Source organism: Aspergillus affinis (genome assembly GCF_023601865.1).
Source record: "Aspergillus affinis strain CMG 70 chromosome Unknown NODE_71_length_185320_cov_88_639011, whole genome shotgun sequence".
Classification (NCBI taxonomy): Eukaryota; Fungi; Ascomycota; class Eurotiomycetes; order Eurotiales; family Aspergillaceae; genus Aspergillus; species Aspergillus affinis.
This window is the reverse complement of record NW_026515852.1, coordinates 39895-54177: the sequence shown is the minus strand read 5'-3', so window position 1 is coordinate 54177 and position 14283 is coordinate 39895. Positions and strand designations below refer to the sequence as shown.

The following is a 14283-nucleotide window of genomic DNA, read 5'->3' as shown; positions in this document are numbered from 1 at the left end:
AACAATTCATCCTGAATGAAACCACCCCAAAACATGTAATCTTTTAGAAAGCAATCCCTCCATAATAACAACACTATACTGCAACTAGAAGCTTGGATGGAATTCGTACGAAACATCTCATAAAAGAGTCATTCATCTATCTACCGTTTGTAGTATAGTAAGTCACCAAGAAGTTCTCGGCGCATATTTATAACCTGGGGCCCTTCCCATAGTCCATAGATGAATCCCTAAGATACAAGAGTCCTAGACTTATTGCGTGATTACGATTGAACTCTCATTCGCTATTTGGGTGAATTATAAGACATCGAATCCCCTCCTATGAATTCCAGGCCTTGTGCTGTATAAGGGCTGTATTGTATATAAACATATTCCAGCTATACAGTGTTGGGACACCCGTGAGATAAGATGGAATGTCATAAATAAAGCTTCATGGATGAGCATGATCGATCCATAGCCCGATAAGGGGTGGGGGTGCTGCTTACTTCCCCCATCCCACTTCCCCACAAGCCAGTCACATAGACATATATTGTTAGTCCGTTACCCTATGCATAACATCTATGGAACCGCTCTAGTACAAGTCCTTCTATCCTAGAGAATCCTTTAGGGTTCATACAGACATATGACGTCAAGTCCTGCAGAGGCGCAGCTCAATCTCCAACCTGCGTGCCCTACGCACCCTTGTCCAAACCAAACCATTTTGGACAGCTTAAGCATATAAAATTTGGACGGAAATGCAGAATATGCTTCCCCCCGATACACTAATGTATGTACAAGTGTCAGCAAGGGTATATCCTAGCAGGCTCTCCAATTTTCCAGAAGGACTCCGTCCACAAAGTACCGGGAGTTCAGACCACTTCCTCGTTCTACCTACCACACTCCTTTTGCCAGTTGTGCTGACGATTACGCTCGGACAGCTTACAAGTATTGATTATAAATAGTATCACAGCAAATTGAATCCTCTTGGGAGTTTTGGTGGGGTAGATGGCTTTGGTATATGTCTTCCTTCGTCGCCAAGACATGTCATGCCATCTATATGTCCAAAGATACTCAGGTCACATTCCATGAAAGAAGCAAATTTCTCTTCATTATTGAAGCTCATGAAACAAGAAATCAGATGGGGTTTTAAGACAATGGCTTGTATAACCAGTGCGAACGATTGAAATGCACGTCAAGATCAACACCCCCAAACAATCCAACAGCACCATATAGGTCAAAATTCCCTTCCAGTCCCTTGATGCCTCCAGCCTCCTCATCTTGCTGCTCATGGAGATCCCAACCGGCTACTTTATAGCCTTGTCGAGTGAGAAATACTTCGATGTCAAGGTTTTTCTTGTCGCCTCGTTGAACGCCAAGCTGGAACGTCATCCCCAAGCCTACTGTCTCTCCGACACTGAATCCCGTCGTGAAATCCTTTCCACCCCATGAATCGTTCACGAAACGGCACCCATCATCAGAAAAAACGCCAAGACTCCCTCTTTCCCAGCCTGGAGAGCGCCAGCTAGGATAAGGCTGTGCTAGAAAACCGATGGAGAATCCAGGGGAATCCCCGCCTGGCCCTTTGCGGAGACCAACTAACTTCACTTCGAAATAAATGATTTTTCTTCTACTAGTCAGCAAAGGAGAGTCCGCTTGAGTAAAGAAGAGAGGCAAATTGGTCCAGATCGAACAGTCACGGGCCCCATTGGCTGTGGTCACTTTCCAGTATCCCTGGGAGGAGAGGCGAAGTTGGCCAGCAAACTCTGGAGGCTGCACCGGGCGGACGTCGTGTCTTTGCACAGTACTGTACACAGCATGAGATGGCATGACTGGGTTATAAAGAGGGGTCCCGTCACAAAAATCATGGGCACGCTCGGCGTCGTCACTGGAAGCATTCCCGGTGCCTGAAAAGTAGTGGCCTGTTATTGGAGGCGGAGGGAAGGTAGCGGTGTCTGGGACAGCTTCCTGCCAGTTGTGATATGGAGGTGGATTTGCATCAGCAATGCCTCCAGAGCTGCGATTTGCAGCTTCATAGCTGGGTGGTGGCTCGTGAAACGGATTTCGGTATGCCATGGTGACAAACCCAGGTGGGTTCTTGGTAATGGCTGACCTGTGTATCTTGGGCCCAGGGTTTTAGATATTATTTCGTACGTGTGCAGTCACTCAACTGGTACGTAATCGAATCGGGGTCCTACTGTCGTGGTTTCGAGGTAGGAATGGTGTGAAAGAAGATATCGTTTCACTGACTGCGGGCGATGAGGCCCTTTTATGTCAACGGTCACATGATCCGCTGTCCATACATGACGAATTAAAACGTCAGGAACCATTGATAAAGGATATGTGAGGATTCCTTCCGGTTGTTCCAGAGTTGAGTGAGATATATATGAATCAGGATGCTCAGATTGCCAAGAGTGGCTATGCTGAAAGAACAATGAATACATAATTACTTAGGCCACCCACAACTTAGTATTTACACGGGGATCCCCTGGACTGAGTACCCAGGTACCATCTCAGGCACGCTGCTGTTAATTTTCTTTTTTTTTCTTGGGCCTATCTAGCTTTAGCTTGATATGGGTGTCTTCAGGTCGTGATGGGCTGTATCACCCTTCATTCTTTTCTCCCATGGCTAAAAGGCGGAGTATTCCAACCCATTACCCCACACTCAGTGTGCGTTCTTGAGCATTCCTAGCAAAACTATTGCATATCAAGAAGACAGGAAAATATACTCACCTCTCTAGTAGTTAGCTATGCATCCAACGATATCTGAGAGAATCTATCAAGAGTGTCATATATACACATATATTATATCTATAATCGACAACCCCGCTATTGGGCTGCTTAATACTGCCACACGCCTCCCATCGAGCAGATTATTACATATAATACTACCTCGTGCAACCTGACCACCTGGCAAGGTTTCATCCAACCTCCGGGGAGGTAGCAATAATCAAACCACGGTGCAGATACGTCCATACATCTGTAGGCTGAGGTTTCAGATGGAAAAGCGACCTATCTACTAGTCTGGCAGCCTCAGCCCAATCACCAAGCTTACCCTGTCAGCCACCGCTGATCTGATTGCAATCCAACATCTGTCTTTCGTTTTTCTTTTTCCTTTTCTTATTTTTTTTTACCAGCCCCCTCCCCTCCTAATCGGCTTCCTCAATGTCCTCCCCTCACCCAATTCAACCAAAAAATATTAGGGTTTTGCCTACTCCGCCACCTACATGTTTCCCCCCCAATCACTCTTAAATCAATTATTTTGACAATTCATTGACCTTGTACACTTGTAAGACCCTTCAAGTGTGTCTTGACTGACAGTAGAGATTCTTCATCTCCAATCCGCATATTTCCTATTCGGCATCTTTAAATCACCTGTCCAACACAATTTGTGCCTGTCAGAGTCCACAGTTTCCAAAAATCCCATTATTCTTTCTTGGATTATTATCTTTGGTGCTCCTGACGTGATACTCCGGGGATTTATGCACATCTTCATGTGAAACCATCAGGTTGGTTTCCCTACAGAATGGATCCAGCTACCCAGCCTGCAAGACCACGCAGGTCGTCATTTACACAACAATTGCAACGCCTGCTGCATTTCGACAAAGCAGGAAACGTGAGTCTTCTTCGCTCTGAAGTCGTTGCGCTTCACTAAATTATGTTGTCTCCATATCTCATAGCGAAGACACAGCAATGTTTTTCAACCACGTACGGACTTACAGACGAAGCCAGTCTCCGTCCAGCAAAGCCCCGAGGAGCCAGACTACCACGTCGCAACGAGAACCAAGGAGCGTGAAGATCAACCCCACACTCATCTGAATTCTATGGATGTTGTTCCAAGTGAAACAGAGTCACGATTCTATTCAACGCAAGGCCCTGCTCCGGGACATTTCGCAAATAGACCTTCTACCAAAGAAGGCCCGGAGTCAAGTAATGGTGGCAACGTCGCCCAAAAAAAGAACAGACGAGCTACAATACGCCTAGAGGCAGATCGAATCGAACTTGAGAAACGACTTTTGAAGCTTGAACAAGCGGAAACCACCAAAGAGTCAAATACCTTGCGAAGAGAATCCCGTCGTCTTACAAAAAAACAACCATTGGGCAGTTCAAGCAGAGCATCGAGTGCCAGCGGTGATGAGACTAAATCATCCTCACGCTTTTCCTCGGTTTTTTCAAGGCGCACATCTCGGTCCCGATCAAGCTCTATGGACAAGGGCGATAAATACCCCTCGCGAAGCCAGTCGATCAAAACTGAGGCGACAGTCAGAGGCACAGCATCTGAGCCACGGCAGGACGCTGCCTCTCCTGTTCCCACCACTTTACCGGTGCGCCTTGGAGCGGCAATATCTGAAGGATTGGCTGTGACAAACAACGCGTTACTCCCATATCCCAATCAACCAGTACAACCAGTACAGTCTCAGACACAGCTACACCCAGGCACGATTTCGCCAGATGCTGTTAACATAGACCGGAAACCGACTCTTGGAGATAGAGTGGTTAATGATTCAGAACATGGATCCAATCCACACGACGGACCTAACCCTAGTTTGTTGAACTCAGGCTCGCCTGATCTTGATCGTGCCTCATTCGCGGCAACTTTAAAGCTCGGTCGAGGTTCTGATACCATGCAAATGGATGGCTCTCATCAGCAAAACACCAAAGCTCGTCGAAAGCCTTCGACTACATCTGGTAACAGTCACGTAGCCAGCATTCCGGATAATCAACTCCCCACCCCAAATTCACATCCGAGTCTAATGAGAAATGCCCCAATACGATCGTTGACAGATAATATTTCGCAGAGAACTTCTAAGAAATTCACCTCATCTCCTCTCGCAGGAGTTGCTACGGTCAGCAATTCTGACCGCCGTTCCACTGCTGCTTCGAGTGATCGTATAAACCTCCGAGAATCTGCAGCTGTTCCCAATAGAAGAGCAGTTGGCACCAAATTCTCGCACACCCTGCTTCCTTCTCGCGCTATGGATAGGCCGAGTGGACCAGAGATCGTGCCGCGCAGCTCTCCTCTCGACACCGACAACAAAATGAGAAAAGTTCCCGCATCCCCATCGTCTCATATACTCAAATCACCAAGCAGTGGCAGCAGACAATCTTCGGACTCTGGCGAGACTACAGCTTCAAGCCACGCAAAAAGGTTTTCTGCGCCGACTTTAGACCATAATCTTAAATCCAACCCAACAAAACATCCTATGGGCTCCCCCTTGAGGAAAGAATCGCAACGTCGAGATTTCCCAGAAAAGATCGGACAGGACGAAAGTGCAACGGTTGAGCCTACTCCAGAGAATGTTAAATCTAATGCGATTAGGAGACGCACGAAGGTTGGAGAACATATTGGCTTGGGGGAAGTCAATACTAAACAGAATGCGCGGGGCCATGAAGCAGACAAGTCAAACGTTTCCTTGTCGAGCGGTATATCACAAGATCAAGGATCGGAGGAATACGATACGGCTGATGAGATTGCCCCAACTCCACCGCCTGTGGGTGATTACCCAGCTAGCACCCCTCGTGGATCTGCTCCAGATCCTTTAGAGAAGGAGAAGGACCCAAAGAATGTGACGTCCAGTGCAATACTCCCACGACATAAGGAACCAGTTAACAAGGTGGAACGATCGGGTCACGAGCCATCGATCAAAAAGCTATTCGTTATTTGTTGTCACTGCAAGTCATGGCATGATATGCCATTGGAGGTGTATGCGACATTTGGTGCCGGCTCCCATGCATCTGCAGACCGTCCTTCTGCCGCGCCGGGGAGCCGACACTCTCGCTCCAATAGTGGACTTCTCTCTAGAAGGCCAACGAATGCTCAACACCGATCAAAGAAGGTACAAAGAAACCTTGAAACGGCATCTGGTGTGCCACTGTCGTCGACTGTGGAATGTTGTTGGTGCGAGCATAATATTAGTCGGACATGTTGCGAGGCATGGACTACTGCTGTCCGTATGTGTGAAAGACAAAATTAGAAAGCGGAAGTGAGGAAAGTGATACAAGTTGATAGAATGAACATATGATTTTTGTATTTGTGGGTATCACGTATCTGTTAAACTGGGGCAAGATATTCTTGTTGCAAGCACTAGAGTTGACTGTGCTCAGGAACTCATCATCTCACTTTATTATTTGTATCGGCGGCTTTTCAGAGCACTTGAGTTGAATGTGCTCAGGAACTCATCATCTCACTTTATTATTTGTATCGGCGGCTTTCTGAAAACAGAAAGTCATTGGTCACTGTCCATTGTGTGTCCATGGCTGTAGATAAGGATCCATCAAAATGATATAAACTGAGCACCCTTCTCCATACCACGGACAGACCACGTGACCGAGTTTCAATCGCGCGGCCGGCGGTACTCCATCCAGGCTGGCCACCGCCAGCTTCAATCCCCTAGTCCCTCACCTCTCAACCAGCACACACCATGGCCGGCGAGCATACCTGTGGACGCTGCTTACAGGTGCTCCAGCGAAGAGCCATTGGACCCACCTCACCCGTTACAATTCTTCAAAGGCTGCCGGTCTCCAGACGACTATGTCCCGCTTCTGTGCGAAACTTTGGCTCACGCAGTCTGTCCTCCAAGAACCTGCAAGGGCAGGCAAAACGAGCATCGCCCCATAGCCTTCAGAATGCATCGCATAATATCCAATCCCTCCGGTCCAAGGCTTCGTCCGCGACATTCGGTCACTTTCCGCAGGACCGGGCATTGCTGAAGCCTAACAATCTATTCCACCCTTTCACCCAGTCGCCCGCCGCTGCGATCCGACAGCGTGCTGCATTCATCAAGCAAAACTCCTTCTGCCCTCATCCGAGCCACCAGCAAACGCGCGCACCCGTATCGCCCCACGATCCCGAATCGCGCAAGTGCCAGCACGGGTCGAGTCTTCCACCGGCCCATTCCCACTTTGAATGTCCCGACTGCGGTGTTCCAATTTACTGCTCGGAGGGACATTGGATGGACGACTTCGAGGCGCACCTGGAAATCTGCGACACTATCCGACAGATCAACGAGGATGACCATGACCTACACTCGGGACGCTTCTTCCCGGAGTTTGCCTATCCGGGTTTGCAGGATGAGAACTTTGTCATCAACATGACCAATTGGGACACTTTCCTCTACACACGGGAGTTCGACGCGATCAATGACGACCGGAGTATGAGACAAGTGACTAGGATGCTTACCTACCCGCTTACGATTGGAAGTGTTCTGCATGAGCTTAGCCCCTATAGCGTTCGGAAATCCAGCAGACTCACCACCGAAGGTCTGAAAAGTGTCAGCGGTAAGCAAATTTCTCCCCATCTTCCGGCGCAACTTGTTCATCCGAGCTGACTGGATCCATTGCAGCTCTGCGATACACCCTGCATCCCCCCAAGACCGGAGAAGGAGCCGATATCCAAGGGCTACGACTGAAAGCACCGCCCGTCCGGATTTTCATCCTGGGCGCACGCGCCGAGTCGTCCCTGCCCCGTGATGTCTGGCTGCAGCTCAGTCACATTTTCCCCCGGTCCCTGATCCACCTCATCTTCATCGGACCGGAGAGCATGGCGAACCGCGACGAAGAATTCCCTCTCCCGGAGCGCACGCCCGAAAACCCGTTCGGCGGGATCGTCGAGGACAGACTGGGCGGACAGTTCAAGATCTCGACGTACGTCGACTACTTCCATACGATGTACAAAGCGCAGTATTTCCAGCCTTTCGACCCCTACCTGGACTGCTTCATGCTCTTCCATCCTGGTCTCGGCCACCCGGCAAGCTCTCACGAGTGGGAAGAGACCCTGCCGCAGCTTCTGGAAACCAAGGTCCCCATCCTCAGCACCGGGTACACCCAGTGGGATATGGAGAGGGACATCAAGTGGGTTGGTGATAAATGCGCCGGGGAATTCGACATCCTGCTGGAACCCGGGGAGAACATCTTCCGCAGTCTACGATGGGATCTGAATGACCTGGACCCCCACGACGTTTCATGCGGCAATTGGGGCGTGTGGGCATTCCGAGGAAAACGGTACGTACTATCTTTCTCATCAGATTCATAGGAGGGAAGATCTTCGCAGTAATGAAATGGGTCGCTAACGAATTAATGCGCTTGCTTTTATAGGTACGAGGCAACTTTCAAGGAAACATAGTTACAGTCTTCTGTTGGCGGAGTCGCCTCTGTTTTTCAATTCCTTTTGGACGCTTTTCGGCTTCCTGCGCCGCAAAAATTCCCCTTGTAAATTATTGCATAGGAGTGGAATGCTTTCTGTGCTCTTTTCTTTCTCCAAGCCGGACAAGACGGAGCATGCGCGCATCAAACTCCGCTCATTACAATGTGTTAATATATGACAAACTGCGTCCTCTACTTGGTTTATTTCCATGTAGGAATCTACGTAGCATCTACTTTCAAAGTAGGAATAAACACGTAAAACTGCATTGTTCGTCCTCGATTCGTTACTTCGGGACAACAGTTAGGTTCGGACCAAACTAAAGAGAAACTAAAATAGAGAAGATAAAAGGTAGTTGGTGAAGTTCAAGAATGTCAATAGGGTATAAACCAAGATAGAACTGATAAAGAAAAAAAGAGCCAGGACCGGCAGAGGCAATAGATAAATGCCAATCTCGAAGGAGAAAGGGGGGAAGATTAGAATCAGAATTAAGTAGGATACAAGAAAATAAAGTGTAGGCAATAACCCGTCCCAACACATGAATACCGTCAAATCCGTCATGTAGAAACCAAGATGGCCTCGGTTAGGAGTGTGTACAATAGAAATAGAAATATAAAAGGGTAATGGAGAATAAGAAATGATCACATGAAAGAGGCACGTAAATTTGCCGTGGAAAGAGCCGTTATGGACTGTGGGTTTCTGTTCTTGTTCTGCCCGTCGCATTGTCCGTCGCATTGTCGCATAACTAAGATCAAACCATAACGTGGCCGACTACAGTTCAGTCGTAGATTTCCCGGGGCGATGTTATTGATCGTTGGAGTCGCCACAGGGATAGGAGAGCCCAAGAACAGTTGAACAGGCCACTAGGCAAGAACTAAGGAGAGAAAAAAAGGGTCCCTTAGAGCAAGAGAAGCCCAGCAGCGGCGAGGACACCACCGGCCATAGCACCCGAGAGCTTAACCGCCGGGGCAGCACCACCGGTGAAGGTAGAGACGGACGACGAAGCCGGGGGCACGGCGGAGGTTTGCGACGGCCGAACGGAGGAGCTGGAGGCTCTCCATTTAGGCGTAGGAGACGGGGTCGCGGACGAGCTCGGGGTGATGCTCGCGACGGAGCTGGAGCTGGAGCTAGTGGTAATGGGCAGCACCGATGAAGTCGAGGACGACGAATTCACGGTGGTGACGGAGGGCTGCGCGCCGACGCTCTGGACAGTGATGATCTGAGTGACGGGCGCAGTAGCTTGCTCCGCGGCGAAGGCGAAGGGCGCAAAGGCAGCCGAGGCGACGAGAAGAATGTTGGTGATTTGCATGATGAAGGATTCTCTGTTGGATCTGCGATTGAAATCTGATTCGGAGTTGTCTTGTCGCAAGAAGAGTGATGTGGATCAGATCAGATAGATCGTCGATTGTTTATTTGTTTTGTTTTTTGTTTTTGAATGAATGATGCTGAGATTTTTTCTCCCTCCTTTCTGGTATAGGGTCTGAACGACAAAAAAGAATGAATGGAGCTGGAAACGAGTGACAGCTCTTGTAGAGAGAAAGGAAGCAACAAGGATTGACTGGGGTGGGAAGGAAGAAGGAGAGATTATGAAGGGGGAAGAAACGAGGGAAAAGGGGGTCGCGGGAGAAGGAGCGAGCGCTAAAGCGAGGTTAGTGAAGAGACCGGCCGTTTGGAAGCACCGCTAATTTGGCCATACGAGAAATTGGATCATTTGATTGCATAATGTCGATCCCCTCGCCCGGTGTTCTTGGCGACCCTCATTTCTGAACGGTTGTTGTTCGCGTACCTGGCGGGTTCCACGGATCCGTCTTCTTCTCGGATTCAGTAGTGTCTTTTTTTCATATGATCATCAACACCTTTCGGATCCGACATGGGGAGGGGAATGAAGCTTTTATTCCGTAGTATGGCTGAACACTGACCAGAAGCCAAGCCGGAGAACAAGCAATGCCATTGTTTGAAACCGAATTATCCTGCGACGCCAGTGTCTAGGCGTGGGGTATCTATCGAATAAACAAAAATCCAGTGCCAGTATTCTATGTCTAAAAGAAGCCAAAACGCCGTCTTCCAGTGTTTCAAGCCCATGAATCAAGCACAATCATTGTGCCCGTTAGAACCGTGGAACACCCTAATTTGGCCCGAACCCATGATAGTGATGGTGTAAAGGATAGTAAAGGGTTCAGGGGCGGTTTCTCTTTCTCTCTCGTTTCTTTCTTTCCTTTTTTTTTGGTGCCCACATGTACCCACACTCAAACAACCACCCAAACAAAGCCAGTCAAAAAACAAAATCCCACCCCATTACAAACCACGGTTCTAGAGAAACAAAGGAAAAAGCAAAGGAGAGAAGAGAACAACAAGCAAGATCACAAGAAAAAAGGAAAGGGAAATCAAAGGCCCCAGACGGTACCGGCCACCATGGCGGTCATCATCCAGTAACCACTGGTTTCAAGCATTTTTGTAGCTGATGAGGCGGCCTCGTCTGCGTTCGGATCATCCGCCGTGGTGCCGTTAGGTAAGGTCCCGTTGATATAGATTGTCTTGGTGTCGTTCACCTCGGCAACCCTAACCTGACTAGAATTTGCCGGCTGGGTTCCGTTGAAGAGGTCCTCGTAGTAAGTGTTGTTGGAGTTGTCGTCGCATCCACATTCGGAATATTTATCACACAAGCAGACCACGGGCAAGGACTCATTTCGATCGGTGTTCTCGTCCGTATAGTTGTAGTGATGGTGGTAAGGATAGGCGTATGCGCCGTATAGCCAAAGCCCTGGAAAGAAAGCCAGCGCAGCTACGGGCAGGAGGAAAGGTGTCAACCCCAACGGTGACGGTCCGCCGGCAGCATAAGGAGAGCGAGCACCCCCGGAGTAGTAAGAGCCTCCGCCGTACGCGGGTCGCGGTCCGGATCCGCCGCGAGTGGCTCCTCCAGAGGTACTTGACGAGCTGAACGCCAAAATGTTAGTTCGAGATAAATCATGGCATGATGTTGTAGGCTTGGAATGCAAGACTTACCCAGTTCGAGACGAGCCTCCTCCTCTGCTGCTGCCACTACTGCCAGAGCTGCCTCCACTTCGTCCCCCGCTACCTCCACCACTTGTTCCTCCGCCGCCGCCTCGTCCTCCTCCTCCTCCACCGCCACGACGCTTCTCCAGGTCAGATATCAGGAGGGAATGTGGTTGAGTGGTGGTGTCCGACACGACCACATCGGAGCGAGGAATGCCCAGACCCGGGGCCGTCGCACAGAGAAGAGCGAAAACGGTTGTAACAGCCGTGATTTTCATGATGACGGTGAGTATGCAGGTGCAAGGATGAGAGAATTAGAAGTGGTGTGACAGGGAAGGAAGTTGGTTATATGTGCGCATCTTTGCTGGTTTGGTTTTAAGTTGCAGCGAGTTTCAAAGGAAAAGACAAATACGGGTTGTGAAAGCGATAATAATGAAGTTTGTGGTTAATCGGAAACGGAAATCGTCATCATTGCAAAAAAGGGTCCACGTGGGGAGGCGCAGCGCTACGTGATTACCTCATCCACGTGTGCCCCAACACGAGCCTGATTCTCCAGGAATTGCACTTTCTGCATACAGTTCAAACAACATATACTAGTACTCAGTACTCCGTAAAGATCATGCCATCCTTCCATCCTTCCATCCTTTGTCAACCGCGTCGGGTTAAAGAAACTGCCAATGACCGCCCCTCTAAGCCATGCAACCTTGGCCACTGACTTCCAGGGCACAAGGTGACAAGAGTGCAGACAACCAACAGGGGACGAGGCTTGGATTCCTGCGCCCGACCAGCCACTAAACCTTAACCAGCGGCCTATAGACCGGCTCCCACATCTGAACACAGATCCATTCGTCCAGTTCCTTATCGGCGGTGGGGATATCCTGCTCTTGAGCCTCTCCTTCTTGGACCGCCGTTTGGATAACTGCCTTGGCAATATCCACACTAATCTCTCGTACGTCTTCCACGTCGGGAAGAAGAGGTTGGTTGGGATCTTGACGTGCCGGCGACCGAGCAGCCAGTGCTTTGACAGCCGCCACAAGCATCTTATTCGAGACGATCCGTGTTCGTGATAGCACGGCTCCAAGACCGATGCCCGGGAAGCATGTCGAATTGTTGCATTCCGCTGCAAAAGTGGTAAGTGCCAGTGAAAAACAGACGTGGGGGCGAAAGGGGCCGGGAGGTCAGATATAAGAAGAATTGGGGCCGGCGTGGCTGTGGGCTGCAGCTCACTTACCAATTTCGTATTTCGTGCCATTCCGCTCGACGGGCGGAAATGGACTTCCGGTGGCTATGAGGGCTTGGCCCTCACTCCAACGATTGATGTCCTCGGGACAAGCTTCATGGAGCCTGGTAGGGTTGCTGAGTGGGAACACAATCGGTCGTTCCACATGCTTGGTCATTTCTCGAATGATCGTCTCCGTGAATGCCTTGGGTTTGGTGGACGTGCCGATCAAGACGTGTGGCTTCACCTCTTTGATCACGGTAAGTAAACCCTTGCCCTTCTCGTCATCCCGCGCAAAAGGGACTTGGGCTGGCGTCAGTTGATCCTGGAGAGACTTGACTAAAAGCCCTGGCTTGTCTAAACACCTGTAATGTTCTTAAAGTCAGTAATGTCCCTGGGAAGTTTATCTCAAACCGATTTCTAGGGAGACTATACCAGATTTGTTTTGAGGCTTCCGACTTCGACTTGCCGGTTTCTGTCACGATACCATCGGCAATTTGCTCTGCGATGCCAGTCCCCGCTGACCCAGAGCCAAAGATCACGATGCGCGCATCCTCTAACTTGACCTTACTGACATCAAGGGCTACGATTAGGGCGGCTAGGGTGACGCATCCCGTCCCTTGGATGTCATCATTAAAACAAGGGACTTGCGATCGGAATCGATCCAAAATTCTCTTGGCATTCTGCAGGCCAAAGTCCTCGCTGGATTTTCTGTCAGGCCCGGGTTTATCAAGGACGGTGTACACACTTACAAGTGGATGTATGCTCGAGGGAACTTCTCCTTAGCAGTGGTCACGAACTTGTCCACGAACTGGTCGTACTCCTGGCCTCTAGCCCGTCGTTGCCGAAGCCCTAGATAAAGGTCGTCACGCAGCAGGTCTTCGTTCTGTCACCTCAGTCAGTTTTTGTAAAATGCACTGATGTTCGTTTCGCAGGACGTACATCGGTACCGCAGTCTAAAACGACAGGCAACTGTCTCGAGGGGTGGATTCCAGCACAAAGGGTAGAGATGACCAATTTTGCAACGGAGATCAACATGGCGCCCACGCCTTGGTCTCCAATACCCAAGATCTGAAGGTGAAGATGTCAGCCAGCTATCCTCGAATACCCGAGCAAGCAAGATCAACGTACCTCCTCGCCATCACTGACAACGATATAATCAACTTCCTCGCCGGAGCCGAAGTTGGAAAGACTCTCCTTGATCCGATCCTGGTCATTAATGTTCAAAAAGCAACCCTCGGGTTTTCTGAACAGGCTTGAATAATTCTTGATGGCGTCGCCTTCCGTCGGAGTGTAGATCACACTGAACATCTCCTTCAGATGCGATTGTAGGAGCTGGTTTGCAAAAGTTAGAAAGCAGTGTCCCCCAAAATTGACCAACGCCATCAACGAGCTTACCTTGTAGTACAAAACCTCATTCTGAGCCTTCATGCTCGCCATGAAGGTGTTCTTTGCCAGATCATCTGGGCGGCTGCTATACTGCTGCCATGCCCGACGAACCTGTTCCTCTAAGGTCTGTACGTTTGGCGGCAGCAAGCCGTGCAACTTGAAGTTCTTGCGCTCTTCATTGGTGAAGGCCGAGCCTTTGTTAAACTGGCCCGTAGCGATGAGGCTTTTACCCTACTCTACTAGTCAGTGAAATGTTTCTTTTCATCAATGTTCACGGTGCGGGGCGATCATCACCTCGTAGGGGCATTGCAACGGTCCCCATGCAGCTCGTGGAAGATGCTTAAACTTTGATGAGACCGTGGAAGGAGGCATGATTACCGATGAGAAGCTAGTAGCAATAACGTTTAAGCAACCAGGCTTTCTAAGAGATGCAGATATAAATGCACTCGCATCAGCCTCCTAGGTTAAAACAAGCCTTGTTCGCAGGTTACACATGTTCCGAAAGAGGGCTTAGTGGAGAATGACGTAGAGAGAGATATCCCGGTTTGAGCGGCCGCAAAGCCTGGTG

General features: G+C 49.6%; 5 protein-coding genes across 5 annotated transcripts; 1 reads left to right on the top strand and 4 right to left on the bottom strand.

Moving 5' to 3' along the window:
- Nucleotides 1–1122: 1122 nt before the first annotated feature.
- On the bottom strand, nt 1123–2049 carry KD926_009789 (SSH4 family protein; the record flags this gene model as incomplete). The annotated part of the gene is made up of 1 exon (XM_053102271.1): nt 1123–2049. One exon carries the CDS (start codon nt 2047–2049, stop codon nt 1123–1125), a length of 927 nt encoding a protein of 308 aa, XP_052954229.1.
- Nucleotides 2050–3499: 1450 nt separating this feature from the next.
- Nucleotides 3500–8095, top strand: KD926_009788 (putative mRNA processing protein; the record flags this gene model as incomplete). The annotated part of the gene is made up of 5 exons (XM_053102270.1): nt 3500–3589; nt 3696–5872; nt 6485–7251; nt 7317–7974; nt 8068–8095. The coding sequence occupies 5 exons, from the start codon at nt 3500–3502 to the stop codon at nt 8093–8095; spliced, it is 3720 nt and encodes a 1239-aa protein (XP_052954228.1).
- A 916-nt stretch (nt 8096–9011) lies between these two features.
- Nucleotides 9012–9422, bottom strand: KD926_009787 (uncharacterized protein; the record flags this gene model as incomplete). The annotated part of the gene is made up of 1 exon (XM_053102269.1): nt 9012–9422. The coding sequence occupies one exon, from the start codon at nt 9420–9422 to the stop codon at nt 9012–9014; it is 411 nt and encodes a 136-aa protein (XP_052954227.1).
- Nucleotides 9423–10497: 1075 nt separating this feature from the next.
- KD926_009786 (uncharacterized protein) lies at nt 10498–11385 on the bottom strand (the record flags this gene model as incomplete). Its single annotated transcript, XM_053102268.1, has 2 exons — nt 10498–11047; nt 11117–11385. 2 exons carry the CDS (start codon nt 11383–11385, stop codon nt 10498–10500), a joined length of 819 nt encoding a protein of 272 aa, XP_052954226.1.
- Nucleotides 11386–11898: 513 nt separating this feature from the next.
- On the bottom strand, nt 11899–14087 carry KD926_009785 (NAD-dependent malic enzyme; the record flags this gene model as incomplete). Its single annotated transcript, XM_053102267.1, has 8 exons — nt 11899–12227; nt 12339–12691; nt 12762–13028; nt 13079–13212; nt 13269–13397; nt 13458–13661; nt 13725–13946; nt 14010–14087. The coding sequence occupies 8 exons, from the start codon at nt 14085–14087 to the stop codon at nt 11899–11901; spliced, it is 1716 nt and encodes a 571-aa protein (XP_052954225.1).
- Between the last annotated feature and the right edge of the window lie 196 nt (nt 14088–14283).